This window comes from Lissotriton helveticus, chromosome 1_1 (assembly GCF_964261635.1).
Source record: "Lissotriton helveticus chromosome 1_1, aLisHel1.1, whole genome shotgun sequence".
In the NCBI taxonomy this organism is placed as follows: domain Eukaryota; kingdom Metazoa; phylum Chordata; class Amphibia; order Caudata; family Salamandridae; genus Lissotriton; species Lissotriton helveticus.
In genome coordinates this window covers 1,851,806,971-1,851,828,383 of record NC_136057.1, presented here as the reverse complement: position 1 = coordinate 1,851,828,383, position 21,413 = coordinate 1,851,806,971, and the positions used below count along the sequence as shown (strand labels likewise).

At 47.1% G+C, this 21,413-nt stretch overlaps 1 protein-coding gene across 2 annotated transcripts in view; it reads left to right on the top strand.

Moving 5' to 3' along the window:
- Positions 1–21,413, top strand: part of ALDH9A1 (aldehyde dehydrogenase 9 family member A1) — a 262,831-nt gene that overhangs the window by 8,630 nt on the left and 232,788 nt on the right. The window contains exon 1 of one of the 2 annotated variants that reach the window (XM_078641401.1): positions 8,304–8,344. The exons of the other annotated variant lie outside the window; for it this stretch is intronic. Coding sequence (XP_078497527.1) covers positions 8,314–8,344 — 31 coding nt within the window. The 5' untranslated portion in view covers positions 8,304–8,313. Of the gene's footprint in view, positions 1–8,303; positions 8,345–21,413 lie in introns of those variants that run through there. 2 annotated transcript variants of the gene reach the window in all.

Genomic DNA, 21,413 nt, shown 5'->3' with positions numbered 1-21,413 from the left:
TTTTTAACTCCCTGTTCTCTTCTCCTGTGCTGATCTGCTACTCTCTTCCACCCGCTTCCTTATTTAACTCCATCTTCTTTTCTCCCATGCTGATCTGCTGCTCTCTTCCATCTGCCTCCTTCTTTAACTCCCTGTTCCTTTCTCCCGTGCTGATCTGCTGCTCTCTTCCCCCCGCTTCCTTCTTTAACTCCCATGTTCTCTTCTCCTGTGCTGATCTGCTGCTCTCTTCCACCCGTCTCCTTCTTTAACTCCATGTTCTCTTCTGCTGTGCTGATCTGCTGCTCTCTTCTACCCCGCCTCCTTCTTTAACTCCATGTTCTCTTCTCCTGTGCTGATCTGCTGCTCTCTTCTACCCCGCCTCCTTCTTTAACTCCCTGTTCTCTTCTCCTGTGCTGATCTGCTGCTCTCTTCCACCCGTCTCCTTCTTTAACTCCATGTTCTCTTCTGCTGTGCTGTTATGCTGCTCTCTTCCACCCACCTCCTTCTCTAACTCCCTGTTCTCTTCTCTTCTCCTGTGCTGATCTGCTGCTCTCTTCCACTCTGCCTCCTTCTCTAACTCCCTGTTCTCTTCTGTGCTGATCTGCTGCTCTCTTCCACCCGCCTCCTTCTTTAACTCCCTGTTTCTTCTCCTGTGCTAACCTGCTGTTCTCTTCCACCCGACTGCTCTCTTCCATCTGCCTCCTTCTTTAACTCCCTGTTCCTTTCTCCCGTGCTGATCTGCTGCTCTCTTCCCCCCGCTTCCTTCTTTAACTCCCATGTTCTCTTCTCCTGTGCTGATCTGCTGCTCTCTTCCACCCGTCTCCTTCTTTAACTCCATGTTCTCTTCTGCTGTGCTGATCTGCTGCTCTCTTCTACCCCGCCTCCTTCTTTAACTCCATGTTCTCTTCTCCTGTGCTGATCTGCTGCTCTCTTCCACCCCGCCTCCTTTTTAACTTCCTGTTCTCTTCTCCTGTGCTGATCTGCTGCTCTCTTCCACCCGTCTCCTTCTTTAACTCCATGTTCTCTTCTGCTGTGCTGTTATGCTGCTCTCTTCCACCCAACTCCTTCTCCAACTCCCTGTTCTCTTCTCCCGAGCTGATCTGCTGCTCTCTTCCACCGTCTTCTTCTCTAGCTCCCTGTTCTCTTCTCTTCTCCTGTGCTGATCTGCTGATTTCTTCTACCCGCCTCCTTCTTGACCTCCCTGTTCTCTTTTGCTGTGCTGATCTGCTGCTCTCTTCCACGCCGCCTCCTTCTTTAACTCCCTGTTCTCTTCTCCTATGCTAATCTGCTGCTCTCTTCCACCGCCTCCTTCTTTAACTCCCTGTTCTCTTCTCCCGAGCTGACCTGCTGCTCTCTTCCAACCGCCTTCTTCTCTAGCGCCCTGTTCTCTTCTCTTCTCCTGTGCTGATCTGCTGATCTCTTCTACCCGCCTCCTTCTTTAACTCCCTGTTCTCTTTTGCTGTGCTGATCTGCTGCTCTCATCCACCCCACCTCCTTCTTTAACTCTCTGGTCTCTTCACTTCTCCGGTGCTGAACTGCTGTTCTCTTCCACCGCCTCCTTCTTTAACTCCCTGTTATCTTCTCCTGGGCTGATCTGCTGCTCTTGTCCACCCCAACTCCTTCTTTAACTCCCTGTTCGCTTCTCTTCTCCTGTGCTGATCTGCTGTTCTCTTTCACCCCGCCTCCTTCTCTAACTCCCTGTTCTCTTCTCCTGTGCTAATATGTTGTTCTCTTCCACCCGCTTCCTTCCTTAACTCCCTGTTCTCTTCTCATGTGCTGAACTGCTGCTCTCTTCCACCCCACCTCCTTCTTTATATCCATGTTCTCTTCATCTGTGCTGACCTGCTGCTCTCTTCCACCCTGCCTCTTTCTTTAACTCTGTTTTTTTCTCCTGTGTTGATCTGCTGTTCCTTTCCACCACCTCCTTCTCTAACTCCCTGTTCTCTTCTCCCATGCTGATCTGCTGTTCTCTTCCTTCCACCTCATTCTCTAACTCCCTGTTCTCTTCGCCTGTGATGATCTTTTTGCTATCTTCCATCCGCCTCCTTCTCTAACTCCCTGTTCTGTTCTCCTGTGCTGATCTGCTGTTCTCTTTCATCCTGCCTCCTTCTATAACTCCCTGTTCTCTTCTCCTGTTCTGATCTGATGTTCTTTTCACACCTCCTCCTTTGGAAACTAAAAGTTCTATTCCCCTGTGCCGATCTGCTGTTCTCTTCAAAACCACATTCATTTATTTTAAAACTCCATGATCTATTTTCCGGGAGTGATCTGCTGCTCTCATCCACCCACCTCCTTCTTTAACTCCCTGTTCTCTGCTCTCGTGCTGATCTGCTGTTCTCTTCCACTCCACCGCCTTCTTTAACTCCATGTTCTGTTCTCCTGTGCTGATCTGCTGCTCTCTTCCACCCGCATGCTTCTTTAACTCCCTGTTATCTTCTCCTGTGCTAATCTACTGTTCTCTTCCACCAGCATCTTTCTCTAACTCACTGTTCGCTTCTCATGTGCCTAACTGCTGTTCTCTTACACCCACCTCTTTCTCTAACTTCCTGTTCTCTTCTCCTGTGCTGATCTGCTGCTCTCTTCCACCCGCATGCTTCTTTAACTCCCTGTTATCTTCTCCTGTGCTAATCTACTGTTCTCTTCCACCAGCATCTTTCTCTAACTCACTGTTCACTTCTCATGTGCCTAACTGCTGTTCTCTTACACCCACCTCTTTCTCTAACTCCCTGTTCTCTTCTCCTGTGCTGATATGCTGCTCTCTTCCACCCCACCACCTTCTTTAACTCCCTCTCCTCTTCTCCTGTGCTGATCAGCTGCTCTCTTCCACCTGCCTCCATATGTAACTCCATGTTCTCTTCTACTGTGATGTTAGGCTGCTCTCTTCCACCCACCTCCTTCTCCAAATCCCCTTTCTATTCGCTTTTAACAAGATGATATGCTGCTCTCTTCCACCCGCCTTGTTCTCTAGCTCTTTGTTCTCTTCTCTTCTCCTCTGCTGATCTGCTGCTCTCTTCCACCCGCATCCTTCTTTAACTCCCTGATCTCTTTTGCTGTGCTGATCTGCTGGTCTCTTCCACCCCGCCTCTGTGTTTAACTCCCTGTTGTCTTCTCCTGTGCTAATCTGCTGCTCTCGTATACCTGCATCCTTCTTTGACTCCCTGGTCTATTCTCATGGTCTGATCTGCTCTATTCTCATGGTCTGATCTGCTGCTCTCATCCACCCCACCTCCTTCTTAAACTCCATGGTCTCTTCTCTTCTCCTGTGCTGAATTGCTGTTCTCTTTCACCCGCATCCTTCTTTAACTCCATGTTATCTTCTGCTGTGCTGATCGGCTGCTATCGTCCACCCATAATCATTCTTTAAATCCATTCGCTTCTCTTCTGCTGTGCTGATCTGCTGTTCTCTTTCAAACCGCCTCCTTCTCTAACTCCCTGTTCACTTCTGCTGTGCTGATCTGCTGCTCTCTTCCACATACATCCTTCTGTAACTGCACACACACATACATACAGCCATGCACACAAACATACAAGCATACATATACAACCACACACACACAACCACACAAACACACACACACAATCTCTCACACAACCACACACACAACCACACACTCAACCACACACACTCAACCACACACACTCAACCACACACTCAACCACACACTCAACCACACACTCAACCACACACTCAACCACACACTCAACAACACACTCAACAACACACTCAACCACAAACACACACACAACCACAACAATACACCCAACCACACACACACACAACCACACACAACCACACACAACCACACAACCACAACCACACACAGACAGCCACACATACAACCTCACACACCCACAACCATACACACACACACAACCACACCCAACCACACAACCACACCCAACCACACACACACACACACAACCACACACACACAACCACACACATCTATCTGTCGCCCTCACTCTATCTATCTATCGCCCTCACTCTACCTATGGCCTTCGCTCTATCTATCGCCCTCACTCTATCTATCTATCGCCCTCACTCGATCTATCTATCGCCCTTACTCTATCTATCTTTTGCCCTCCCTCTAGCTATCTATCGCCCTCACTCTATCTATGGCACCACAACAGCATCACTCAGGGGCACCACAGCATCACTCAGGGGCACCACAGCATCACTCAGGGGCACCACAACATCACTATGCGCTACCACAGCATCACTGAACGCCACAGCATCACTCGTCTCCACCACAACATCACTCAGCACCACCACAGTATCAATCTGTGCAACCATTCAACAACAACTGGTTCACATATGTTCTCTCAATGTTTCAAGCTTTATTACAAATGTCACAAAAATATGTTAATATTTCACTTCTGTTCTTGTATTTTCATCACAATAAAATACACTGAACATAATCTTCACAAAAGTTATTTACAAAAGTTTAAGCTATTGCCATTATAAATTACAATAACTTTTATTTAAGTATTAATTATTTAAAAAAATTAAAAGCCATTGTTATTTGTAATATCAATACATCTAAGTCACGTTAATACAAAACATGTTGCATTAGAAATGCTATAGGTGTCCCATTTACAAAAGATAAAAGTATTGGCATTGTAAATGACAAAGCTATTAATTTAGCTATTTTCAAAACCAACTCATAAATAAAAAATGTGTCATTTACCAGACCAGTAGCTCAAACTTTCCTAATGCATACCTATTACATTGCAAATGCTTGTTAAATACGTGACGTAATGCTTCTCTTTGCAAGTCTGAGATCAGGCAAACAGCAGCGGCGCGAGGATGCACCGGAGCTGGGCCCCCTCGATGTGCAGTGGAAGTGAAAGGCTGCCTAATGTAAAATGATGGCGCTGTTTATCGTGCGCCTTTGCCACCGCCCAGCCCCCGCCGCTGTTATTGATATCAGACCATTGTCTCTGGTTGTAAACTTCATCAGTATGCAAACGGGGTGTCACCATGATGGGTGGTGACTTGGTTGAGTGCACTTTCTACGTTTCTGGCAAACGAGCGCAATTATTTTCAGGGCTTTGGGCAAGTCATGCATGTTTTATTCTCCATCTGGACCTGCCGGTGCACCATAGTGATAAAAGACAATGGTCCCCCTTTGGATGCTCTTAGGATTGTTGAAAAAGTAAACAGTTAAAAAAAGAATCTATTTCTATACTTTTTCACCAATCGCGGCAACCCCGTTTACTTTAACAAACCGCGGGTGGCACGATTGTTGTAAAAGTAAAACAATAGTTGCGCAGTTTAATACCTCAGTTTTGGGGTTTTATAATCTGTTTCTTGACTTTTCCAACAATCGCGGCACCCGTGCTTTACTTTAACATGTCGCCGGTGCCGCAATTGTTGAAAATCAGCATAACATGTAAAAACTGAGATATTAAACTGCGCACCTATTTCTTCACATTTTCAACAATCACGGCACCCGTGGTATGCTAAAGTGAAGCGCTGGTGTCTCGATTGTTAAAAAAGTAAAGGAATAGTTGCGCAGTTTTTGGAGTTCTTCTTTTTGGAGTTGTATGCTCTTTAACAGTTTTATGCTTGTTACCATTGGTGAACATCGCTGTGCTGTACATGTGACTAGATTAAAATCAACTCTGCAGCGCGTTACGGTGGAATAGGCCCATGGTGTAGTTTGGCGGTCTATCTCCCCGAGTAACGTGGCCCAGCACCTGCTATCGCGAGGGTCGTGACGCGGGGGCTGGACACATCGAGGGACGGGCACCGGAGCTGCTCTCCCTTGTACAGCATAGTCTGGCAATAAAGTTATTCAAGTCACCCCTATAGCCTTGTCATCCTTCCGTGGGGCGCTTCGTCCACTTCCACAGTGGTAACGAGGTGGTCGGACCGGCGCACATCACCACAGAAGCAAGGTTGGGGAGATCCGGCACCCTTGACTAGGAGGAGCGACGCACCATTTTCTGAACCCCTCCTGGCCTCCGCTCCAGGTGGCAAACCCAACAGCGAGGCAGTGCTTCTGCCTCAAGGCGTTAAAATGCGTGCTGGCACTGAGTGCGGCTCCCGCGTGCTTGAATATCGGCGTGCATTTCGGCACGCGGGGGGAGGGGCACCAAGCAAGCTCAACAAACTCATGCCCTGCTGGTGCTACCAGCAGCCACCTCCTGGCCCCCGTGTCTGTGAAACCAGCTCCACACAGTGTGCATACCAAAGGCACCCACCACCAGATCTAGGCATTCACAATCCTGCCCTGCGCTGCTGGTGCTACTAGCAGCCACCTCCTGGCCCCAGTCTCTGATGAACCAGCTATACACGTTGTGCACACCAAAGGCACCACCACCAGGCCTGGGCATTCAAAAAAGCCATAACCTACAGTGAGAAGCAGTGCATAAGGGAACAACCCCAAGCATACCTCTATGTGGCATTCCCTTACGCACGTGGCAAGCTTGCCGCGCATATCGGCGCGCACCACCTACACCGCCATCACTCCAAAGAGTAGGGTTCCTCACTGCCTACCTACACAGAGGGACTCCGGGTGGACATCCTCCCACCCAGGGTACCACAAGACCACACAGCTGCTGTCACTACCTACACGAGGCGGCCGGCAACCTCTGTAGTGGACCCCCTCAGCCTATGTAGGCTAGCCCCATCCTCCCAGCCAGCGGGAACTCCCGAGCTCCACAGGAACCACACAGCGTCACCGCTGTCCTCGTCATACTCACCATGTGTGCCCAGAACTTCTCCTTAGCCAACCCTGTGCCCTTCCTACCAAAGCCTGGGGAACCGGCCATGAAGTGGACCGATTGGAAAGGATACTTCTTGAACTACCTCTCAGCACTGGAGGACGAAGGCGAAGAGGAATTCTCCAGTAAGCGGTGGAAGAAGATCCTGCTACATAACCTAGGACCGGAGGGTCTGCGCGTCTACGACCAGATGGTAAAGAAAACCACGGCCTCAACAGATGATGATGTTTTCCAGCACGCCCTCGAAGATCTGGGCAGTCACTACCAGCCCGTGATATGCACGGCCATTGACCGTTACAACTTCTTCCAACGGAAACAGGCGGAAGCGGAGTCAGTGGAAGACTTCTTGGCGGCCCTCAAGAAACTGGCCATCAACTGCATGTTTGGCACCTTGCACGACGACTTCATACGGGACCAGATCATCATGCACTGCTGCCAAACGAGTTTCCAGGAAAGCTCTGGGTGAGTGGTGAAGCACCCCTGCCAGAGATCATTGCCATAGTGAAACGAGCAGAGTTATCTAAACTGTGCACCCTGGCTGCAAAAAAAAAGACACAGCACCACAAGCCACAGTGTGCAGGATCTCCGACCGCAGTCGCAGTCTCCGCCAGTCGCCAAAACCCGCGACGGCTCCGCCGTCCCCCATCTACGTCTAGGAACAGAGGTCCCGGTCGCGCCCTCCCGAAAGGCAAACAAGGAGCCTGCTACAGATGCGGCAGCCACTCCCATATGGGTAATGACAAAAAATGCCCGGCGTTTCACGTCAAGTGCTCCTTCTGCAGCATCACAGGACACTTCGGCAAGGTTTGCAGTCGGAGACCCAGACACGCAGCGGTCAAATACGTCCAGGACGTCTCCGAGGATCAAGAGGGGGCGGAGCTTTCAGACCCGGACACCATCCTGTACATCGACGACTACATCGACAACTACATCCTGGGCATAGGGGGTATCCCAACATAAAAACCCTCCTGCAAGCTGTCCATAGGCGGCGTCCACGTCGTTATGGTAGCGGACTCAGGATCGCCCTACACCATCATCCAGAAACAGATCTGGGATCGAGACTTCGCCCAAGTGGTGGGTGATCATCTTCTCCCCACTGACATCAATCCAGCCACATACACGGGAGAAAGGATCCCCATGGTCTGCTTCAGGCAGCCCCTGTTCGTGTTCAAAGGACGATACACTACAGCGAAGTTGTACGTGGCACAAAAGGGCCCATCGGTTCTGGGTTGGGCCGACGAGGGTGCTCTTGGTATTCAGCTCAACCCAGGCGGTGACACGCAAGTGCTACTAACAGAGGATACATCCATGCCATCCTCACTCCTAGCAGAGTTCCCCACTGTCTTCAGCGACCAGATCAGGAAGTTGAGCAAGTTCTCCAACAAGATCGTCCTAAAAAGATGGAGCGGTACCGGTTGCCCACAAAGTCAGGAACATCCCGTTCAACTGCCAAGAAGCGGTACAGCTAGAACTGAAGCGCTTTTAATTATGGTCCGCGGAGTGCTTCAACAACAAAATGCTATTTTGCTTGCAATGCAGAGATTTCTTGTACCGTTTCTGACCTATCCTTCTCATCCTTTCATATACAGCGTCCTTCACGGCATCATGGTGCAGTGCTGTGAAAGTGCTCTCAGAGGTGCTCAGTGCTTTGAATGTGCTGTTAGAGGTGCAAAGGTGCCCAAAACTAAAAAACAGAAGTCATAAACGGGAGGGATAGCAGCGGGTAAAATATCGAAATACAAAGCGCACACCTGGCTATTGAGTGCAGAAACCAGTTACACAATAGGTGTGGCCCACGATAAAGTCGTAGAAAATATATTTTCAGACTTAACATATTTACCGGCTACAAATACCGTGTTGGGAAGGGAGCCACAACCTACAACCACGGCTCTTTATTATGTAGTATGTTGCACGCAGGGCCGGACTGGCCGTTGCAGGCACTGGGCAATCCCCCGGTGCGTCGCAAGGGTGAGGGACGGTTTTGGGCCCCTGGAGGCTGTTTTTGTTACAGGGCTGTTTATGCAGCTTAGCTGCAAAATCAGCCCTGTAACAAAATTGGCCGAAAACCGGCCCCGGCAAAGAGCTCGGTCGCACCCCAACCTACCCCCTGAGGGGGGCGGCTGAGCACTTTGCCAGGGCCGCTTTTGGTTCCCAGTCCAGCCCCGGTTGCACGGCGTTGCTTGATGCTCATTAAGGTATTCCTGGTATTGCTGTGGCAACTAACACACTTGGCATGTTGCCCAAAACAAAAAAACAGTAATTAAGGAGAGGAAAAGCAGCGCGTACAATATCAAAATACAAAGCACACACCTGGCTATTGAGTGCACAAACCAGGTACACAATTATGTGGAAAACATTGAAAGATGGTGAGATGCACACCTTTTTTCTTCTTTAATCATCCTAATGTTCATCGTATTTCTCTGTTAGAGCTTTTAAAGGCGTGCAAGCATGGTACGCACCCTGTCCCATTGCGCTTTCTCAATGACAACAAAACACGAAGGAACCACATCCTGGAACCATTCCGGCTGCACAGCCAAAACCTGGACTGTATGAATCCAATAAATCAAATGTTCCCATGCTTCTTTATGTGCTCCTTATTTTTATCATTTTTAATCCTTTTTTCACGTTTTGCTTAATCAATTTATTTTACTCATGCGTCTCTCATGCTGTGACTGATGACTTAAACACAAATGGAGCGTGCGTTTACACAAATCACGATTTTATTGGCGTCACCCAATGCATTTCGGGAATGAAAATTCCCTTAGTCGGGGTATCTACAAGGCAAAAGAGTATTCAAACACTACTATTCGTGTACTTTACTTTTGCTCACTACATTCAAAAGTTACATTTAAAAAGTACATTGTAATCCATGCTTTCTACAAATTTACAAACTTCTAGCAGTTGTTAGTAGACATTACTCGTTTATACGTGCCTTAACCCCAAATCTACAACCCTATTGCTGTTTTACCCACTCTGTTCACCCCTCTCCTGAACTTAGGTTCAAACAACTGACCTGAAACCCTTCATAACGTAACCTTTTCTCACGTTTGTAAGGTTGTGTGCAGCTAGTTGTTGGTGGGTGGAGTTAAGGGGATACAGGAAGAGGAGGAGCGGACACAGGAAAGTGTTAGTTAGAGTAGGGACGGGGAACTGAGAAGAAGTGAAATAAAGAGCTCGTGATCATTGACCATTGTGTAGCGTCAATCTTGGTAGCACGATGCTACAGCTGGCGACGAGGGTGGGTTGGTGCAGTCTGCCACCCCTGAATCCCGACAACGGGTGACCCGTTCCTGGACAGCACGCCGAGAAAGTCGCCGTCGCGACACGTGTGCTGCACGGGAGACTGCCGCCGCCAGTGTCCGGCCAGCGGTAAGCGCTCGATGCTCCGCGAGTAAGCGATCGCGTTGAGCCCCAGCGGGAGAGGCCCCGTGAGCGAAGCGCTAGTAAGCGCTAAAATTGCCCCGTTGATTTGCGCGATCGAGCGCTGGATTTGGTGCCCCCCTGCATACACGAGGTCGCGTGGTGTGGAGGAATAACGAAGATCGGGAGCCCACCCCGATCTTACCTGCTGCTCCAAGGTCCACGGAGCGTGTGGATGTGCAGAGACCGGCTGCCGGTGAGTCCCGGTTGAAGCGTGAGCCTGCAAGAATGAAGGAGCCTGAGATCTCGTGGGAAACGAGATTTCCATAGCGGCGGCCATCTTGGTGTCAGGCGGTGAGCCCCAAGCCCCATTCAAAGCATAGGGCGGCCATCTTGAAGTCAGGCAACAGTAAAAGTAAATAAGCACAAGCAAAGGCAACATTAAAAGCAAACAAGTACGAGTAAATGCAAGAGAAGAAAGAAAACAAGCACAAGCAAAGGCAACAGTAAAAGCAAACAAGCATAAGCAAAAGCAAAGGAACCAAAACCAAAGATGACGACGTCCCCACAACGGAACGCGGCGGGTGCGGCCGCAACCGCGCCAACAACGACCAGTGTCTCGTATTTGCATACTCCAGAACCACTGGCCCTGATAGCTGTAGGGGGCATGGGACCTAGATGGGAGGAGTGGCGGAGGACTTTGAGGACTATATGAAAGGATCCAAGGTCACGGATGAAGAAGAAAAATTTATTGCACTACGCAATCTGGTCGGGAAAGAAGTCAGTAAGGTAATCAAGGAATTACCACCGGCTGAAACTGGATCATATGTCAAGTTGCGTGACGCTCTAAACAAAAGATTTTTACATAAGAGAAATGTGGACTATGAAAGGTACATGTTTCATCAAGCCCGTCAAGAAAAAGAAGAGTTGATGAGTACGTTTATTATGAGACTACGACGACTGTCTAGATATTGTGAGTTTGATGCATTCTCCACAGATGATGCCATAAGACTGCGAATAATTGAAGCGTGCCAATCAGAGACCCTCAGAAGGCGGCTATTAAGGAAAAGTCACAACCTTGATGACATTGAAGAGATGACTTGGATCTATGATCAAGCAGAGGAACATGCTAGAAGAATGGAGGCGAGACATGGTGAGAGGCGGGAACAAGCACATCGGGTACAAGCGAAGGACTCTCGCAGACGCTCTCGAGACCGACGCTGGGCATCCAGGCCACCGTCCCGCCAACATTACACAGGAAGCAGATGTCATGAGTCTGGCCGTGGGGACAAGAAGCGGGATCGTCCCCGAAAGTGTTATCGGTGCGGATACGACTTTCCGCACACTGACAGCTGTCCAGCACTAGGTCAGCAATGTCGAAAATGCGGAAGGGAAAATCACTTTGAGGCCATGTGTGGAGAATATCGCAAAGAAAGGATGAAAGAGACAATGAGATTGTCTCGCCCTGACACCAGGCGGCATGGATCGGCCGGAGTCTTCCTCTGGTTCCTCACGCTCCAGCAGAGAGTCTCGCAGGTCTCAATGGGAGAAAAGGTCCCCATCCAGAGGATCCAGGTCAACATCTCGGGACTCGGTGTATACTGATGAGTATGTATGCATGGTAGCGGATCCAGATCAATTAAAAAAAATCCCAGACTAGACATCCGTGTGGGAACTCATCCAACCAAGTTTGTAATGGATAGTGGGGCCTCACTGAACTATATCCCTGTGACCGAATAAAACAAAATGAAACCGCCACCCACACTGAGCCCGGCCTATGTCAGAGTGTTCACGTGGATGTCGAAGAAACCTCTCCGTTGCCTGGGGAAATTTGCAACCACTCTCAAGCACGAAAATACCTCTGTGCCGGCACATATTCACGTGATTGAAGGCCCAGAAGCTGATTGTCTCCTCAGTCTGCCCACTGCGGAGCGTCTTCGGCTGGTTGAGATCTTGTACAGAGTAAGTGATGATCCAGACATCATACACAAGTTCCCAAAATTATTCACCGGACTTGGGAAAATGAACAGGTGCCAGATCCGGTTGCACATCAACAAACGGATACGTCCCGTCGCTCAACATCATAGACGAGTGCCCTTCCACCTTCAACAAGCGGTGGAAGATGAAATTCAAGAGTTGCTACAGACAGACATCATTGAGAGGACCGAAGGGCCAACACCGTGGGTGTCACTAGTAGTCATAGTGCCAAAGAAGGGCACACCCGACAAGGTGCGCTTGTGTGTGGATATGAGGCTTCCCAACACGGCCATCGAGAGGGAATGTCATCCAGGACCCCATTTGAGTGACATGATTTCATCATTAAATGGTGCAAGAGTCTTCTCCAAATTAGACTTAAATAAGGGGTACCACTAGTTGGAATTACATGAGAAGTCGCGATATATAACAACATTCGCCACTCATCTAGGGCTATTCCGCTACAAACGACTTCGTTTTGGCATTTCATCGGCCGCGGAGATCTTTCAAGAAGCCATCCGCCATACTATCCAGCACATACCAAATACACTTAATTATAGTGATGACATTCTGGTATATGGTTCGAACGTTCAAGAGCATGACAAAGCACTGGACCGGGTGTGCCATGCTCTTCTGGAGGCCAACCTCACTCTCAATAAAGATAAGTGTGAGTTTCATCAATCCACTCTTAAATTCTTTGGTCATGTGTTTTCCGGAGCCGGGATGAAGCCTGATCCTGAAAAGGTAGTGGCCTTAAATAATACCAAGAGTCCGCAGGATGTGAGTGACATTCGATCTTTTCTGGGCATGGCAAATCCCAGAGCCAAGATGCCACCTCGAAATGAGCGTTGGGGTTTGCGTCTACAAGAGTACACGTATACTATAGTGCACAAATCAGGAAAATCAGCGAATCCAGCTGATTATATGTCCAGACACCCTCAAGCATCACAGGCGTCATGTCCATCTGTGGCCGAAGAGTACATCCACTTCGTAGTGGACCATGCCAGACCACCGGCGGTTCCATTGGAGGCAATATGTGCAGCCACTGCTCGAGATGACATCCTTCAAAAGGTGATGCGCCAATTGCGGACCAATCGATGGCGCCATGACAGAGAAGAGGAAGGATGCGATCCACACGTCCGACAAGAGATGCAGGCCTTTAGGCATGTGAGCGAAGAACTATCTGCTACCTCAGAGGGGCTCCTACTGAGGGACCAACGGATTGTCGTCCCGATGCAACTCCGCCAGGGTGTCATCAACTTAGCCCATGAGGGTCATCGTGGAGTGGTCGGTACAAAAAGAGCGCTCGGAGAGCGAGTGTGGTTCCCACTACTTGACCAGATGGTGGAGCTCACCCTAAAGGACTGCCCCCAGTGCCAACTGGTCAATTCAGGAGATCCTCCAGCACCCCTACAAATGTCAAAGCTACCTAGTGGTGTATGGCAAGAACTCGCCATGGACTTTTATGGACCCATTCAGTCGGGCAAATATGTCCTAGTGATAATGGATGAGTACTCCAGATTTCCAATAGCTCAGTTTGTACCCTCTACCAGTGCCACCAGCACTATTGCGGTGTTGGATGAAGTGTTTGCGGCCTGGGGTATTCCTGAAGAACTCAAGACTGATAACGGGCCCCCTTTCAACGGGCACGAATTTGAAGAATTTGCAAAGCACCTGAACTTCAGGCACCGCAAGATCACTCCCCTCTGGCCTCCGGCCAATGGCATGGTGGAGCGATTTATGGCAACTTTAAAAAAGACATTCCAGCAAGCCACCAGCGACAAGAAGGACTTACGAATGGCTCTCAACGAAGTTTTGAGGGCATATTGAACGACACCTCATGCCACTACAGGGAAATGTCCTGCCACTCTCATGTTGGGACGACCAATCAGAACACGCATACCAATGTGGAAAGGAGCCCTGCGACCGGTGTCGCCGACAAGAACACACGAGGAGTTAGTAGTAGCTGATCGAGGGCGCAAGAACAAAATGAAATCCTACGCTGACACTCGGAGGAGAAGGGAATTATTAATGGGGTTAACCCTAAAAACCCTCTGACCTGGGTCAGTATAGAAGGTACAAAAAATGTTGGTCAGGGTTTGAATAGTCAAAACATAGGTTAACTCATAAGAAATCTTCAAATTAATTTGTTGACTAAGACTTTTTCTTTACAGTACAAAAAGTGTTTATTCATACACATTCAGTGTTCAGTTAACATTATTATGAAAAAGTGTTTAAAAGGCAGAAAGTTAACATGGACCAATTACTTCATTGGTTGGTGTACATACTCTGGTGCATAAATCTTATTTCATAAATAATGAACTTTCCCGAGCATTTGAATTATATTATCCACAATGTAACATTTCAATGCGCTCAAAGTGACAAGGAAAGGAGACAGTTTAGGTGGGATAGGTGTGATTGGAGAAAGGTGAGGACTGGGTAAAGGGTGTTGTGACCATACTACAATCCTGGTAATATTTAGTACAGCCTCTACAGACTAATTTCGTTCATTAGTTCCAATAGGTTCTTTAACACAAGATCCGTATTACTTCATCAGTGATTTCCTGTGCTAAGAAAATTAGGTACAATCCGGTCTACGTTTCGACCCCTTGGTAAAGGGTTGATTGAAGCCTCATGCTGGGGTCTTCATCAGGACTCTTGGAAGTGGGAGCGCCTGTAATTAATATAGTTGTAGTGAGTGGAATATATCAAAGCATTCAACGTGATTGTACTGTAGCTACGCAATTAAGAAAGCTTCTTACTTAGTGGTTGGCCGTCCAATGGCCTTTACGGTTGGACCTTCATTGGTTCCATTTGGCTGTTATTGACCTAGAGAGTTTAAGAGATTACATGTTTTAGTGCACGGCTGGGTGTGGACCCTGCCCGTGACATGGTCGAGGAAATCCTAACTGGGGCACTTACTGGGAATGCTTCTAGTGTCCACGATGTATGGTAATTTATCCATCATAGTTGTTCTCAGATGCTTCATTGCGAAGAATATTCATGAACACAGGTTCTTTCTGGGAATGAGAAAAATGGTACAAGGTCCGCTTTAGCATAACAAATCCATGTGGATGCTTAGTGGATCAATATCATTATTGGTCTGACTTCACATATGCCCTGTTGGGCTAAATTGTCTAAAGAAACACCATGGTTTGTGGTGCTTCTGGGGAGGAGGGGTGCGGTCGGCCTGTATCCCGATAAATGTGCTTAGGGGTTCTACACATACATAGTGGCATGCGGATATTTTGCCAATGCTATGATCACATTTATCGTGCCTAACGGGGACTCAATTAGCCAAGAAAACCCAGCGGTTCTGCACACACATTAAAATCCCCAATGCGTTTTCGACATATACCGTGGGCTTAATTATTCAAAATCACCATGTAGTTAGTCGTATACTGAGGGAAGGCTCTACCGCATTTGCGGTGCTCAAGAATTCGCTCTCGCGCTTACCTTTACAGCCCCTCTAGGGCGCGTGTACTCCTCAGCGCTGCCGGGCCGCAAATGTCAGCCGCGAGGTGCAGCCGCTCGATACTATCCGAGGGCTCGTCTCACAGCGGCCAATAGGGATGCGAGCACCCGTTTTGGGTTAAGGGAGTGTTTCTAAAGTGCCGCCGTCCTGTGTGCTCAGACATAGTCCACCAAATGTCAAAGTCGGCGTTTTAATTGAGGAGAGCAAAACTCATAATCATGTTTACTAATCACTTTGCTCAAATAGGTTTCGGTTTTGCATACCGTCTAACGGGGGCATTCAGCATTGTGTTGCCAGATTAGTACGTTGTTATACTGTTTTCTTAATTACCCGTATTTAGTCTAGGGAGTACGTTTACAATCCCACCTGCATTGGTCTGGCCCAGCACAGCGTTCGTCGGGTGTTCGAAAAGGGTTTGTGATTCACAAAAACGGCACTCATAGTCCTATGTCATTATCCCTTGTACATTTGTGCTTCGGTTCACATTATACCTTGATGGCATTCGGAATTCTTAAGAGGCATTCAACATCTCAATTGCAGTGTACTACATGCATAGATTGAATTAATGAAATTTATCAATCAAAATTACGCGACATGATATTTACAGTGGATTATTCTGTACCACTCAACAACCCCTGTCAATCAATACATAGGTTAATAAACACCCTATGGTTAGGCGAGTATATATGGCTAGCTGACATGGCCTATTGTTGTTTGAGCACGGCAGTCTACAATCATATTGAATGGCATACATATCTTAAGTTAACATCATGTTCGATCTGGTATATACATCCTTTTTTACTGGTAATCATAGTTAGGTGGTCTATTCACAATTTATCAGGGCCATTTGTGCAAAGGTCGCATCATTCTCATTTAAACCTTTTTGTACAGAATCAAAGGCCTGCATCCATTTACACTCCCTGACATTCATGATGGAATTAAGGTCCCCTCCCCTAGGGCCCAGTGAGATTTTTTCGATAACAACCCATTTGAGGGACTCTGGTGTGTGGGTCATTGCTTGGAAGTGTTCAACTAAGGGTGCCCCCAACGTTTGACATCTGATTCTGCTGCAATGTTGTAGAATCCTGTTCTTAATTTTCTGCTTGGTTTGGCCTATGTAGATCAGACCACATGGACAAAAGATGGCATAAATTACTCCATCGCTGTTGCAATTGGTAAATGCTTTCAGATCAATGCTCACATTGTTGTGAGTGACTTTCTTTGTCTCAATACACATAGCACAAGCCTTACAGCTGCTGCATTTGTAGTTACCTAAAATGGTTGGCAAATTCCACATTGTTTGTAGTGTTGGTGCAGGAGGAGTGTCCAATGTTGAACGTACCACCAGGTCTCTGATGCTTTTGGATTTTTTAAAAGCATGCATGGGGGGTTCTGGTACTTCGATGGCATCAGATATGATATTCCAGTGTTTGTTCACTATTTTGCGTATCTCATTACTCTTAGTGCAAAACGTAGTCACACATATCATCCGATTTTCCGGAGTTTTCCGATCCTTGGGTATGAGTAGGGTTTCTCTGTCACTGAACCACGCCCTTTTCCGTGCCCTCTTCACCAGTCTCTTGGGGTAACCTCTCTCTATTAGCCGGGAGATCAGCTCATCAGATTCAGCAAAATAGTCGTCTTTCATGGTGCAGTTCCTCCGGATCCGGAGGAACTGTCCGAAGGGGAGATTATCCCGTAGTGCTCGTGTGTGATGGCTGTTGTATCTTAGACTTTTTTATATTTCAAAACAAATTCTATATGCAAAGCAAGGGAGTGGCGATGGGGGCAGCCTTTGCCCCGGACCTGGCGATATTGTTCATGAATGATTTTGAACAGAACATTATCCTCTCCACCCACAACCCGTTTGCGACCAACATATCAGAATACCATAGATACATTGATGACATTTTCATGATCTGGACTGGTAGTAAACAGGATCTAGAAGCATTCAGTCGATGGCTGAATACTCAATCAGACGACATCAAATTCACAACTCATTGCAGTAATGAATCAATAGATTTCTTGGACATTAGTATAAAAGAACGTGAGGGATCACTCTACACTACCCTATACAGAAAACCAGCCGAGAGGAACACCCTTCTAAGATACAACAGCCATCACACACGAGCACTACGGGATAATCTCCCCTTCGTACAGTTCCTCCGGATCCGGAGGAACTGCACCATGAAAGACGACTATTTTGCTGAATCTGATGAGCTGATCTCCCGGCTAATAGAGAGAGGTTACCCCAAGAGACTGGTGAAGAGGGCACGGAAAAGGGCGTGGTTCAGTGACAGAGAAACCCTACTCATACCCAAGGACCGGAAAACTCCGGAAAATCGGATGATTTGTGTGACTACGTTTTGTACTAAGAGTAATGAGATACGCAAAATAGTGAACAAACACTGGAATATCATATCTGATGCCATCGAAGTACCAGAACCCCCCATGCATGCTTTTAAAAAATCCAAACGCATCAGAGACCTGGTGGTACGTTCAACATTGGACACTCCTCCTGCACCAACACTACAAACAATGTGGAATTTGCCAACCATTTTAGGTAACTACAAATGCAGCAGCTGTAAGGCTTGTGCTATGTGTATTGAGACAAAGAAAGTCACTCACAACAATGTGAGCATTGATCTGAAAGCATTTACCAATTGCAACAGCGATGGAGTAATTTATGCCATCTTTTGTCCATGTGGTCTGATCTACATAGGCCAAACCAAGCAGAAAATTAAGAACAGGATTCTACAACATTGCAGCAGAATCAGATGTCAAACGTTGGGGGCACCCTTAGTTGAACACTTCCAAGCAATGACCCACACACCAGAGTCCCTCAAATGGGTTGGTATCGAAAAAATCTCACTGGGCCCTAGGGGAGGGGACCTTAATTCCATCATGAATGTCAGGGAGTGTAAATGGATGCAGGCCTTTGATTCTGTACAAAAAGGTTTAAATGAGAATGATGCGACCTTTGCACAAATGGCCCTGATAAATTGTGAATAGACCACCTAACTATGATTACCAGTAAAAAAGGATGTATATACCAGATCGAACATGATTTTAACTTAAGATATGTATGCCATTCAATATGATTGTAGACTGCCGTGCTCAAACAACAATAGGCCATGTCAGCTAGCCATATATACTCGCCTAACCATAGGGTGTTTATTAACCTATGTATTGATTGACAGGGGTTGTTGAGTGGTACAGAATAATCCACTGTAAATATCATGTCGCGTAATTTTGATTGATAAATTTCATTAATTCAATCTATGCATGTAGTACACTGCAATTGAGATGTTGAATGCCTCTTAAGAATTCCGAATGCCATCAAGGTATAATGTGAACCGAAGCACAAATGTACAAGGGATAATGACATAGGACTATGAGTGCCGTTTTTGTGAATCACAAACCCTTTTCGAACACCCGACGAACGCTGTGCTGGGCCAGACCAATGCAGGTGGGATTGTAAACGTACTCCCTAGACTAAATACGGGTAATTAAGAAAACAGTATAACAACGTACTAATCTGGCAACACAATGCTGAATGCCCCCGTTAGACGGTATGCAAAACCGAAACCTATTTGAGCAAAGTGATTAGTAAACATGATTATGAGTTTTGCTCTCCTCAATTAAAACGCCGACTTTGACATTTGGTGGACTATGTCTGAGCACACAGGACGGCGGCACTTTAGAAACACTCCCTTAACCCAAAACGGGTGCTCGCATCCCTATTGGCCGCTGTGAGACGAGCCCTCGGATAGTATCGAGCGGCTGCACCTCGCGGCTGACATTTGCGGCCCGGCAGCGCTGAGGAGTACACGCGCCCTAGAGGGGCTGTAAAGGTAAGCGCGAGAGCGAATTCTTGAGCACCGCAAATGCGGTAGAGCCTTCCCTCAGTATACGACTAACTACATGGCGATTTTGAATAATTAAGCCCACGGTATATGTCGAAAACGCATTGGGGATTTTAATGTGTGTGCAGAACCGCTGGGTTTTCTTGGCTAATTGAGTCCCCGTTAGGCACGATAAATGTGATCATAGCATTGGCAAAATATCCGCATGCCACTATGTATGTGTAGAACCCCTAAGCACATTTATCGGGATACAGGCCGACCGCACCCCTCCTCCCCAGAAGCACCACAAACCATGGTGTTTCTTTAGACAATTTAGCCCAACAGGGCATATGTGAAGTCAGACCAATAATGATATTGATCCACTAAGCATCCACATGGATGTGTTATGCTAAAGCGGACCTTGTACCATTTTTCTCATTCCCAGAAAGAACCTGTGTTCATGAATATTCTTCGCAATGAAGCATCTGAGAACAACTATGATGGATAAATTACCATACATCGTGGACACTAGAAGCATTCCCAGTAAGTGCCCCAGTTAGGATTTCCTCGACCATGTCACGGGCAGGGTCCACACCCAGCCGTGCACTAAAACATGTAATCTCTTAAACTCTCTAGGTCAATAACAGCCAAATGGAACCAATGAAGGTCCAACCGTAAAGGCCATTGGACGGCCAACCACTAAGTAAGAAGCTTTCTTAATTGCGTAGCTACAGTACAATCACGTTGAATGCTTTGATATATTCCACTCACTACAACTATATTAATTACAGGCGCTCCCACTTCCAAGAGTCCTGATGAAGACCCCAGCATGAGGCTTCAATCAACCCTTTACCAAGGGGTCGAAACGTAGACCGGATTGTACCTAATTTTCTTAGCACAGGAAATCACTGATGAAGTAATACGGATCTTGTGTTAAAGAACCTATTGGAACTAATGAACGAAATTAGTCTGTAGAGGCTGTACTAAATATTACCAGGATTGTAGTATGGTCACAACACCCTTTACCCAGTCCTAACCTTTCTCCAATCACACCTATCCCACCTAAACTGTCTCCTTTCCTTGTCACTTTGAGCGCATTGAAATGTTACATTGTGGATAATATAATTCAAATGCTCGGGAAAGTTCATTATTCATGAAATAAGATTTATGCACCAGAGTATGTACACCAACCAATGAAGTAATTGGTCCATGTTAACTTTCTGCCTTTTAAACACTTTTTCATAATAATGTTTACTGAACACTGAATGTGTATGAATAAACACTTTTTGTACTGTAAAGAAAAAGTCTTAGTCAACAAATTAATTTGAAGATTTCTTATGAGTTAACCTATGTTTTGACTATTCAAACCCTGACCAACATTTTTTGTACCTTCGACACTCGGAGGAGAGCCAGGTCTTCATCTTTGCAAGAAGGTGACTGTGTTCTGGTCAAGCAGGAACAGCAAAGAAAGACTGATTGCAAGTTCAGAGCTGAGCCTCTTATGATTACTCAACAGAAGGGTACAATGTTAACAGCGGAATCAGAGAACATGAGAATTACCAGGAATGTGTTGAACTTTCAAAGATGCGCCCCTACTGTCAAGGATGCCCTCCACAAAATGACTGAGAGACCGGACATAGAGGGATCTGGCAGTACAGCTGCAGTACAGAGAGCTGAGACTCATGCCGAAACTGAATCTGGAGAAGGTGTGGTCCTACAACCCAGACGAGATATTCGACGACCTGTGCGGCTGATTGAAGAGCTATAACCAAGTCAGACTTTCATTTTCTAATTTTGCTAACAAAGGGGGAGATGTAAGGTTGTGTGCAGCCTAGTTGTTGGTGGGTGGAGTTAAGGGGATACAGGAAGAGGAGGAGCGGACACAGGAAAGAGTTAGTTAGAGTAGGGACGGGGAACTGAGAAGAAGTGAAATAAAGAGCTTGTGATCATTGACCATTGTGTAGCGTCATTCTTGGTAGCACGACGCTACAACGTTGTTATCCCACCATTGTACTAATCAGCCTTATTCTCTTTGCATATTACCCTCCACT